Source organism: Lactuca virosa, chromosome 8 (genome assembly GCF_052849685.1).
Source record: "Lactuca virosa cultivar CGN04683 chromosome 8, Lactuca_virosa_CGN04683_v6, whole genome shotgun sequence".
Classification (NCBI taxonomy): Eukaryota; Viridiplantae; Streptophyta; class Magnoliopsida; order Asterales; family Asteraceae; genus Lactuca; species Lactuca virosa.
The window spans coordinates 116402336-116414929 of record NC_136433.1 but is presented as its reverse complement, the minus strand read 5'-3'; the positions used below and the strand labels follow the sequence as shown (position 1 = coordinate 116414929).

General features: G+C 38.9%; 1 protein-coding gene across 1 annotated transcript; it reads right to left on the bottom strand.

The window, feature by feature from the left end:
* Nucleotides 1-6587: 6587 nt before the first annotated feature.
* Nucleotides 6588-7546, bottom strand: LOC145130761 (uncharacterized). The gene is made up of 2 exons (XM_079065531.1): nucleotides 7098-7546; nucleotides 6588-7053 (listed from the first exon to the last, which is right to left on the bottom strand). The coding sequence occupies exons 1-2, from the start codon at nucleotides 7544-7546 to the stop codon at nucleotides 6588-6590; spliced, it is 915 nt and encodes a 304-aa protein (XP_078921657.1).
* Between the last annotated feature and the right edge of the window lie 5048 nt (nucleotides 7547-12594).

The window sequence follows — 12594 nt, the reverse complement described above, 5'->3', positions numbered from 1 at the left end:
TACATCACACGCAAACTCAACCTTGGTGACCATAGTACCAACTCTTAATGCCCAGAAAACTCTACTTCTAGGACACCAGGATCCCGATCCCTAGAAGACCATTCAAAAGTCCTCGCCAAGAAAGGCCCGATAACCCATAGCCTCCGATTAACCTAAGAACTCAGTTTCAGACATTTCACATTCCATTTATTCAACACTCATAAGTGTCGGACCACCGAAGCTCTAGAAATCCCACTTGACAAGATCGAGGTAAACAAGAATCCGCACCCCGAAGAGAAGCATGTGTAATGGACATTGAAAAAGTTTGGGATACCCACCTGCCTCTAATCGAGTACTCATATAACAACAACTACCACTCGAGCATAGGAGTTGCATCCTTCGAGGCCCTGCGTGGTCGGAAGTGCAGATCATCCTCTGTTGGGATGAGGTGGGAGACACCCAACTGACAAGAGGACAAAGGCCCAATAGCACACTCACTAGACCCGAGATTATTCAAGAAACCACCAAAAGGATAGTCCAAATACGAACACGACTCCAAACATCATAAAGTCGACAAAAGAGCTATGCAGATAGCAGATTAAAGCCTTGGAATCCCAAGTAGGGGATCAGGGTATTATTAAAGATCTTCCATCGGGGAAGGATGACACGATTTGAAATCAAAGGTAAACTAAATCCCCGATGCATCAGACCATTCGAGATCCTTGCACGGATCCGTCCGGTAGCCTACAAACTCCAACTACCCTCCAAGCTTAGTGACGTACACCCTGTGTTACATGTGTCGAACCTAGGAAGTGTCTATCGGACAAATACAATATGTAAACAATGTAAGTTTGTTATCTCAATGTATGACATTTGGATTGCTCTGTTTCATTTATATTTGTTATGATACTGCACAATGAAGTCACCCGCCTTCGGACGTTTCCGCCGTCTGATCCGGGGTTGTGACAAAAATCGACTAAGTGGATATCAACCAAATTGCATGAGAGGTTGTGGTGTTATGACTAATGCAAATGGTGAATTGAGAACAAAATAACACGAGATATTTACAAGTAAAGCCATTGGTCCTTGTTAGGATCTCCGACATAAAACCTTGGGAGGTGATAATCATCACCTGTCTTGTTTGATTTTATTAATTGAAGAAAGAATTACAGAGATGATCTTGATAATACGATTACAAGTGATAAAGTAAACCTATATGAGTAAGGTGTGAGAGAATTGTCCCCATTGTGTGTGTTTTACAGGTGTATTTATAGTCTAGATTGAGTAACTAAATGTATGATATTTCTGGGATCCTGCTGAACTAGTATTTAAAATGTGCTTTGACTTGGTATTTTCGGGTCTTAAGCCTAGTTGGATTGATTCTTCGTTGTTAACGAGTCCTATGTTGACCATTTCTGCACATGTGACAAATAAACAAGAAATATAGTTGTTAAACTTGTTAGGGAATAATAATGGCGTTGTTTAGGATCCTGATGTATGTTCGGGATCCTAAGACTTCTTTAAGATCCGTGATCCTGGATAGGTTTAAGGATCCTTAGATATCGTTTAAATCTGGGATCCTGGATAGGAATGAGGATCTTGGCCCTAACAAGGAGCATCTCAAGATCATCAGAAAGATGCAAGCCTTTCTACGACATCTTGAAGAGGAACAAAAGATTCGAATGGACCCAGGTACATGAAGATTCTTTCCAAGAGCTTAAAAAATATTTAAGCTCACCACCTCTATCGGTAGATCCATTAGATGGGGAACCACTCCTTCGTTACCTCTTAGTATCCTCAAACGCGGTAAGCGCTGTATTAGCCAAGGATATCGATGGGAACCAACATCCCATATACTACGTAAGTAAAAGTCTCTTGGATCTTGAGACCAAGTACTCTCATCTTGAAAAGCTTATACTTGCATTGGTAACAACTTCTACTAAGTTAAGACATTATTTTGCAACACACCCTATAATTGTAAGAACTAACTATCCAATTAAGAATGTTATGAGAAAACCAGAAATGTCAGGAAGAATGGCGAAATGGTCTGTGAAGTTAAGCACGTATGACATAAAGTATGAACCGAGATCCACCATTAAGTACCAAGCATTAGCAGATTTTGTGGCTGACTTTAGTGATGATGTAAGAGCTAAAGTTGAAATAGAATCCAAACAGCTTCTAGAAGAGCAAAACATGGGAAGGTGGACGCTACTCATAGATGGAGCATCGAACCAAAGAGGAACTGGCTTGGGGATCACACTAAAATTGTCACAGGGGGACATCCTACCCCAGGGAATCAGTTGTGAATTCAACGCAACCAACAACGAAGCAGAATTCGAGGCGCTGATCATGGGACTATAGTTAGCCAAGGATCTTTAAATCAAGGATCTTCAGGTATTCGTCGATTCTTTACTACTAACTAACCATTTAAATGGACCCCACTTAGTGAAATGAGAAAATCTAGCTCTATATCTCCAAATCCTCAAAAACCTAGCCTCATAATTCAAACATTCAGCCTAAACCATATTTCTAGAGAAGACAATGCTGAAGCGGATGCTTTAGCCAATCTAGGATCTTCCTTAAAGATCCCGCCGGAAACCAGGATCCCTGTAATCCACATATTAATCCTGGCAATCGAGGATCCCATCATGACACCTAAAGACTCCCACGACCTTATGGAGACTACCGACGTTTCCGTAATCGAAGATCCCGACTCAACGGTCCAACGTCAGGATCCCAACATCCAAGATCCTTCCTTAACTTTAGGATCCTGGATCCAAACCATCATGAAATACCTCCAAAATGGCATGATCCTTAAGGAAGAGAAAAGCGAGAGAACATTCAGAACGGGATATCAAGGTTCATTGTAATCTAAGGTAAGTTGTATAAAAAATCTATGGCAGGACCGTACCTCAGGTGTTTAGAAGATCACGAAGCTGTAGAGGTCTTGAAGGACATCCATGAAGGGGACTGCGGCAACCACACTGGGGGCAGATCCTTATGTTCCAAAGAACTAAGGACATGATACTATTGGCCAAAAATGAAGAAAGACTCATTCCTCCATGCACAGAAATGCGACGCTTGTCAAAGACATAGCAACATCCTGCACCAACATCTTAAGTTGGGATCCTCCCCTGAAAACGCATGAAGCTTATAACATTTTTGTCATACGGTTTGGGATTTTTCCCTGTAATTCACTAAAAGATTGTAACATTAACATGTTACCTTTCCTAGACCCCTTCGTGAGTCCTCCTGGTTTGGAAGCTTTGTGAGAGCTCTTACCTCATGGTAGCTCTGGGAGCTGCATGCTAGCGTTTATTGAGGGAGTTGGAAAGAGCATTTGCGGTTGAATCGGAATCGATTTCGGATGAATCCAAGGGGATGCTTTACGCTAAGGAGAGGATATCGTATTGTAGTTGCGGAGTTGTCTGGGATGAACGCTTTCCTTCTTTCCAAGGGTGATCAAGGAGTCTATCAAGGCATAAATCGATATATGAAGCTAAGAACTTACCAATCATAACAAATAGCCTTTGGTTGGTTATTTCCTGAGAGTTTCAGTTTTTGTTCGGTTAGGCTATCTGGGGGAGGCAACTCTTCTAATAGTAATAGACACCGATGCTATTTTTCTACTACTATTAGATAATATTAGATTGACGAAATTCCTTATTTACACTGGGATTCTTCCCGAAAGCTTGCCATGACATTAGCTGAAGATGGGATACTTCCCATAAAATAAACAAGATTCATAGCAAAGACTTTCTTCAAGCTAAGGTTAAGGATCCTTCCTGAAATTTGATAAGATCCTTCCCATCAAGGTTTTAAAACAAATATCCTTTCACATGATAGTATCGGAATCATACAAAGACTGGGAACTCATGACTTCAAAATTTTCCTAAGATCACCAGGTTTCGTCTATCCTTATTTTTGAAAAACTCTAAATAAAGTTTGAAGATCCTAAATTTTTTAGGATAAAGATTATCAGAACTCAAGTATACTAGAAATGATCCAATAAAATAGTTTTTCCTCAGGATTGTTTGCAGGAGCCAAGTTTTTCAGGATTCTAGGATCCTAGTATCGTAACAGTTATGCTGAAAAATCAAGAGAGAAATATGAAAAGGAAGCATAACCCTTTTATTCAAAAGGGGTTGCACACCAACCCAACAGCAAAAAAGTTAATTGTTTTACATCATTAACAAAAACAAAAACTACTTAAACTAACTTCTTGCAGGCATAAACCTTAGCCTGGTCACCATCGCCTACGTCCTTCCCCTTCTCCTCTTCTGCAGGCTTCGACCCAGGATAATCAGTAGCATTGGCAGGCTTGCCAGTTATTTTGGCTAGTGCCTCGCGCCATCCAACTATGTTCCAAGATCCTGAATTATCAAGATCCTCAACTAACTTGATCTTGGCCTCCCAGATAGACAGCACCGCGCTCACCTTTGCGTCAGGAATCACCTCCTCAATCTCCAAGATGTGCTTCTCCTCCTTCTCGGCCTTTTCCTTGATCAACAACTCGATCCTCTTGAGGAAATATTCACTGGTCTCCTTCCACTCATTTTCCCGTTCCTTCATAACTCGCTCAGCCTCCTCATCTCGGATCCTCAGAGCAACCACTGATTAGGAAACATGAGCAGAAACCTGAAATAAGCATAGCGTTAGTAGAGACTAATAGAACTCAGAGACTAATATAACACAAACACTTACGACTTGTGAAAAAGAAAGCAACTTTTGAAGTGACTCTTCAGCTCCAGGATTCTCAAGGCTTAGATCCGTGGCTTCTGAAGTCTGCCTCTTACGGGAACCCGATATGTTCACAGTAAGATCAATGAGGGACTTCTTAAGAGGAAGGGGCAAGGCAGCTTTCTCCCTCTTGGCTATGATCAAGCCGCTAGACACATCGTCTTCGAGATCAGATAAAGCGAATCGAGCGTTAGAATGGATAGCCTTGGATCCTGCACGCCACATAAGATCCTCATTAATTTAGGATCCTCATCGATTTCAAGCTACCACAGAGAATACATGAGTTCTTAGTAGTAGCCATTGACGCGGTGGTGGATGAACCTTCGTGGAGACTAGAGCAATCAAACCTGAAGGACCTGTCAGTTGCAGGAACAGTGAAAAGCTTTTATATATTCTCTTCGGTATCTCCGGCAATAGGAATGAATTCTTCAAACTTAAAAGCTGTAAAACACCAAACAAAGTAATGAAATGTGAAATCAAGGATCCTCGATACAAAGAAAAGTTATTCCTACCCTTTTTAACCCAAGACTTCGGTAGGGAATCCCCACCAGGGATCGAATCACGTCTCACAAAGAAGTATTTCTCCTACCAATCACCGTCGTTATGTTTCGTTTTCAGAACAAAAGGGACTTTATGGGGTTTAAGCCTAAGAAGAAAACGGGAGTTCCCAAAGGTAGTGAGGTCATACACGTGAGCCAACTCAGCTAAACCTATATCTAGTCCTATGGACTGGTTCAGTTTCTCGATCCAAAACAAGATTCTCCAGACGATGGCCATGGTTTGGGTGTAAAAAATTTGGGTGATTTTGAAGAACTTGGGGATAATCCTAGAGAAAGGGTATTTCAGACCTAAATCAAAGGGATATCCGGGAAAGCAGACCCAAGACGAGGAAGCAAAGTCAGGTTGGCGCTTCGGATCAAAGGGTTTGAAAACAGCTTCGCTAGAGAAAGCGGCAACTGTCTTCAATGACTCGATATCATCTTCGTCGAAGGAACATATCTCGTCATATGATATGATCCTTTGATCGACGAAATCATCTTCAAAAGACGCAAGGATATTCTTACCAGATAGGTCATTTTCTTGCCCATTGTTAAAGAAATGGAAGACTAAAGAGAAGAAGAGAGGAATGTATCTTCAAAGACAACTGGATGAATGCTTAAAGATGCACAAAAGAGTAGACCTAATCGATTGCCTCTATTTATGCTAATGGCAGAAGAAAGAGAAAGATTGATTAGACCGGTTATGATGACTTTTGAACGAATAAATCCTCTCTGTTAGGGTTTGAAATTCAAAAACCCTTATCATATATATATATATATATATATATATATATATATATGATACTCAAAGGCTCAGGATCCTGAATAAACTCCAGGATCCTGACTACTATTTATTATTATCTATAACTGCTATATGTTCTTTTGTTTTTTTCACATGTGCAGAAATAACCGGTCAAAGTCACATTCTCAACGTATAGTCGTCACAACCATGCAAAAGACCCGGAGGACCAAGTCAAGCAAATGGCTATAAGTAATCTCGGAGGATCCTGGAATTTTGGGAGTTCTAGTTGTTCGGTTTTGACTATATAAAACACTTGTATTCATCACACTACACACGATACTTGGCAGAATACTATCACTTGTACTCATACTCATTCTATTTTTTCTGTAATCATACATTTCAATCAATAAAATCATCAAGGCAAGTGATCATTATCACCTCCCAAGGTTTTATGCCGGAGATCCTAACAAGGATCAAGGGCTTTCCTTGTAAACCACTCGTGTAATCTTGTTCTAATTTCACTAATCGATTCATCAACAACACCACAACCTCTCATACACTTTGGTTAATTTCCACTTAGTCGATTTTTAACCAAAACAATATGCATACCATTTGGAATTTTCTCCCTGTCTTGGCCATCTCTCTTTGTCACGAAGATCCTTTATGGCAAATATTAAACGTGATACATCCATAGAAAAGCAATAGTCAGTGATCTTAGGGAATTTTTCTTCCTCCCTTCCATCTTCAAGGGCATTGACCCTATGATGATCAAGTTTGGAATACGGTTTGTACTGATAGGATCTTTGGACCGAGGAGTCGGCCTTCCTATTGGGGTTATCATATGAGTTTGGTGGGTTACTCCTCTTTTGGATATCCTTGTTTTCTTCAGGCCTTGTGAATCTTAATGCTCTGTTTCTCACTTCGTCCATTCTTTTGCATGGAGTCATTACAAGGTCTTCGTAGAAGGGATAGTCTTTATTTAAGCCCATTTTGGAGGCTTCTACGGAAGTTTCCATGTCGATGTTGGGGATACTCAGGGATTCCATACAAAACCTGTTAACAAAATTCGTAAGGGATTCCTTAGGATCTTGAACTACCGGTAAAGATCACTAGTGATGTTTTCGAATGTGCTGCTACAAGAAAATTGATTGTTAAAAAGATTAACTAAGTGAGTAAATGAAGAAATAGAGTAATGAGGAACGTTAAGAAGCCATTTTAAGGCTGATCCTGTGAGGATTGAACCGAAACCCTTGCATAGACAAGCTTCTTTCAAATGTGTGGGAATGGGGATGATCTCCATTCTTTCCATGTATTGCGCCACATGTTCTTCAGGATATGTGGTTCCATCGTAAGGCTTCGTGTTGGGAGTTTGGAAGTGCTTCCGGACTTCAATATCAGCTATCGCAGGAGAAAATATCGAGATTCTGTGACTCGTGGGAGATACTTCTGGAATTGGTTGGACCACTCCTGGCCTACTTGAGATCATCTTCCTTAACTGCTGAAGTTCTTTGGCCATGACCAAGCTTATTTCTGCATCAAGGTCCATGGAGTTAGTATTTAAAGTATTATTATTGACGAAGTTACCAGAATTCGCGTTGTTGGGAGTGATGAACGTTTCGTCAGGATCCTGGATCACATGGGCTCGCTCATTTGGAGTTTTTCCCCAAATGGGAGCATGTGTTGGTGTGGATGATCCTATCTCATGGTGGTTTCCTAATGATCCTATATTGTCAAAGTTCAGGATCTTGGGCTACAAGATCGAGGGTGCTGCTTCTTGTAGTTCATGTAGCTCTGTCCTCATTCTCTCTATTTCCTTTAACACCATCCTGTTGTCCTCCTGTTGCTGGGTAACTTTTCGTTCTAGTCTCTTCATCATAACAAAGAGCTTGTTGTTGGAAATCACTATAGGAGGATCCTGAAATCCTTGGGTAGTGACCGGAGAGGTGTTTTTCTTTGGTGCCTCAGAAGTCTTCTTAGGGGCTCCGCTTAGAGGTGGTGGAAGATTTTTAGAGGAAATGGGAGGAATAGAGGAAGAGGATAAGATTGGTTGGGTAGACATGATTCTTGAATGATTGTGAACACCACAACCCCACAGTGGGCACCAAATTGTTTTGGTCAAAAAACCAATCAAATGAATATCAACCAAGGTGAATGAGAGGCTGTGGTGTTTTTGTTGAATTGGTTATCGAAATTAAAACAAAATTACGCAAGTGGTTTATAAGGGAAGCCCTTGATCCTTGATAGAATCTCCTTCATAAAAACTTGGGAGATGATAATGATCACCTTCCTTTTATGATCTTATTCATTTGAATGAAAACTACAAAGATGATGATAGAAATACGATTACAAGTGTTTGCCTAGCTCTAGGTTTGTAAGGTGTCAAAAGATTGTGCCTGCTGTGTGTATTTTATAGGTATATATATAGACTACGTTAAGTAACTAAAAGTCTGATATTTCTGGGATCCTGCTAAACTGCTATTTACAACGTGCTTTGACTTGGTATTCTTGGTTTTTAAGCCTGGTTGAAGTGGTTCTTCGTTGTGAATGAGTCATATGTGACCATTTCTACACATGTGAAAAATAAACAAGAAATATAGTTGGTATACTTGTTAGGAATTAATAATGGCAATGTTCAGGATCTTGATGTATGTTCCAGGATAGGTTTAAGGATCCTTAAATATCTTTGAGATCCAGGATCTTGGATAGGATTGAGGATGTTAGCCCTAACATACATACATATATATATATATATATATATATATATATATATATATATATATATATATATATATATATATATATAATAGAAGATCAGGTGAGAAACATCACTTTAATGAGAAACGTAAAAATGGAACCATTTGTCTGTTTTTTGGCAAAACAAATAAATGATTCATTATATAATACAAAAATAACATGGGTTAGAAAAGATTGACCGACAAAGTGCCTTGATGATTCATTTTTTAGTGACTCAGATGATGATTCTTTTTACGGACAATTTTAGTTCGTAATGTAAAAAAATGAATCTAGGAACCGTTTTTTTCGGAGATTTTTTTGTGAATTATCTTATTTTTCTATAATTTACTGATTCATGTCTTTGTTTCGTCAAAAAATATGCATTAGATTCATTTTTCACGAACGTTTTGTTTCTCACATGATCCACAGCCTATATATATATATATATATATATATATATATATATATATATATATATATATATATATATATATATATATATATATATATATATTGTTTTGGTCTAAAACTGATCAAGTGTTATTCAACCAAATTCTATAAGAGCTTGTGGTGTTTTAGGCGATGCAAATATCGCATAGTAATCAAAATGGGACAAGTGAGTTACAAGGAAAGCCCTTGTTCCTTTTTAGGATCTCCGACATAAAACCTTGGGAGGTAATAATGATCACCTGCCTTCTTGTTTTAATTGATTTGAATATGAAATTACAAAAATAATGAAGATAATACGAGTACAAGTGTTATAGCAGAGCTAATCGTGTGTTTAGTGTGTGTATTACTGGTGTATTTCTAGTCTAGACTAAGTAACAATAAGTCTGATATTTCCGGGATCCTCTTTGAATAAAGATATGTACGTTGTTTGAGTTGGTATTCTCGGGTCTTAATCCTGGTTGAAGTGATTCTTCGTTGAGAATGAGTCTCTTATTGACCGTTTCTACATATGTGATAAAAACAAATAGAAATATGACCGTTAAGAGTGTTAGGAAATAATAATAACAACGGCCAAGATCCTAAGAAAGGTTCGGGATCCTGAAAGATTGTGAAGATCCGTTATCCTGAAAAGGGTTGAGGATCTTGTCCCTAACAACTGCGCCCAAGTTATACCTGCGAAATATCAAAGTTAATTTCAAATATTTAATGGTACAATTTTAAAATGAAAAGAGAAAATAAAGTTTCTTAAACTTTAATAGATAGGGTAATTTCAATCCCAATGGATAGATTTCTAGCCGTTGAAGCAGGCACAATAATCCGTCAAATCACCCTTCTATCTCTCCATGATTCTTGTATAAATAGGATGTTCAGTCTTCTGTTTTTGGCCTTACTCTTTTAGCTCCCTCCAGACATTCATCGAATATCATCGAAGGTACTATCTTCGTTTCTTTTCTTCTTGTCTCTCTTCGTCTTTACTCATGGGTAAATAGGTAATTAGCTCTCGTATAAACGTCATTGTCGTTCTTGATGATGATTTCATCAATCAGAAGGCCTTGTCTTACGAGGAAACTTGTACTTTCGATGACAATAATATCGAAGCCCTGAAATCTGCTGGGGCTTTTCCCCCTGGTACCTTTTTAGAGCTTTTAATGCAAGGATCCTCCCGAATTGCGTCTCTTCATCTTGGGTTTGTTTTCCCGAGTACCATTTCACTCCAGGTCTTTCTTACCCCTTTCCCAGGATTATTTCCGAGTTTTTTGAGATTACCAAAATCTCGTATATTCAATCCATGCCAGCGGTTAAGAGTATCCTCTACTGGATTGATCGTCTGAACCGCTCCATGGATCTCAGTATTGATTTAAATGAACTAGCTTATGTCTATGACCTTTCGACCTTTGGGAACTCTTGTTTCTTTCTGAAATTCAAAACTAATAAAACACCCCTCATTCTGAAATCCAAGCATAATGATGGGTCTGGGAAAGGAAAGCATTTCTATGTGAAATGCGACTCTATCCCTGATGGAAATCTCTTGCCACATCCTTGGGTTAAAAAGGGTTGGGTTTCATATATTTACGATAAGGATGATGACATTCACACTTCTTATTTTGTTTGATTTTTTTGCAGCTTTCAAGTTTGAAGAGCTTGTCCCTCCTACCAAAGATACTGAAAATAGGATTGAGTATTTTCTCGCCCTGCCCGAGATTGAGAGAACTAACAAGCATGATCATCCTAGCCAGGAAGAAAGTTCAACTGCCATTATCATCATGGCTACCGGTAAGGATCCTTCATTTTAATTCATCTCACAAGAAGGATCCTGAAATGATAAAAATAAATTCTTGCTATGATTTAGGATTCAAATCTAACCATTCTGGTGCACGTTTTACTCTTGCCGACCTTGATACTGCCATTTCCAGTGGTCAAGAAAGAAAATTTTTCTCTCCTTTCCAAGAAGGCTCCCATAGATTTATCTGTTAAGACTCTAGGATCCCGAAAAAGGAAATCAATTGAATTCTTCAACCTGGAGAACCTCGAGGTGGATGAAGCGTTGAAAAAGATGCTCCCATTCTTGCAATCTGTAAGTACCTTAGTAGGTTTCTCTCTTTTTTCTTATGTATGCTCTCAGTTTTCTGACCGTTGATTCTTACAGGTGGCTGATCATATCTCCCATTCTTCCGAGGATCTCAAGGCTAAGCTCAGCCATACAGAGCAAGCTTTGAGGGAATAAGAGGCGGTCAACAAGGATATTTTACAAAGGATGGAGAAACCAGTTAATGAGAAAGTAGAAAGAGAAGAGGAGCATACAGCAGAGATCAAAGAGGTAATAGCTGAGGGCAGGATCAATTTCACTGAGGTGGTTTGGGAAGAAAAAATCAAGTTGGCAGAGGATATCAAGAACGCGGGATCTTGGGACGTAACTGGGTGACATGAGGCTCTAGCCAAACTGACTGGTAGGCTTTTCAATACTTGTCAGGATATTACAGGAGAAGGGAGAGAAGTAGAAGGACGAAAGAAGAAGAAGGAGGAGGAGAAAGAGAAGAAGAAGGCAGAGAAGGCCCCGGTTGGGCATGATCAAGCCTATTGTTAGTTTTGATTAGTGACAATAATTTAACATCTTTGTTTGTAAACAATATATTTTGTGGGGTTGACAGGAAACCCCTTTTTAACATTATGTTATGGTTGCTTCATCTTTCTCTTTACTTGCATGTTTGATGCGCTTGATATGACTGTAGCAGTAGGATCTGTAAGGATCTTCAGATGGTTGTTAGGATCCTTAATTACCTGCAATAGTTAATTTTATGTTAAGGATCCTTTACAAGAACTCTTAAAATACGAATAACCCGAGTTAGTTATCGATTTGGGATCTTAAAATAGTTAAGATCTTCAAGAGAATAAACCCTTCATCATTACGTACAAAAAATGACTTTAAAGATAGATAAAACTTGGTGATCTTTATGTTTTGCAATCTTTTGACTTAGGAGTAGTCTCGAGCTATGATCCCTTTAGTTGCATGTGATCTTTGGAGTGTACATAGAGAAGGATCCCTATTAAGAGATATTTGAAGATCCTTACTTTGCTTTTTAACTGAGAGAAATATTGCTTAGAAAATAACTGGGGAAGATCCCACTTTAGATAACAACTGTGAAAAATCCCATAATAGCGGGGGAAAATCCCACTTCAAATAATAACTGGGGAAAATCCCATAATAACTGGGGAAAATCTCACTTCAAATAATAACTGGAGAAAATCCTATAATTGTTGGGGAAAATCCCACTTCAAATAATAACTGGGGAACATCCCATACTAACTGGGGGAAATCCCAACTCGTAAGATAATATGATAATGTTATAAACCTTAGGATTTTACTGGGGAGGATCCCGACATAGGATAACATGATAATGTTATAAACCTTAG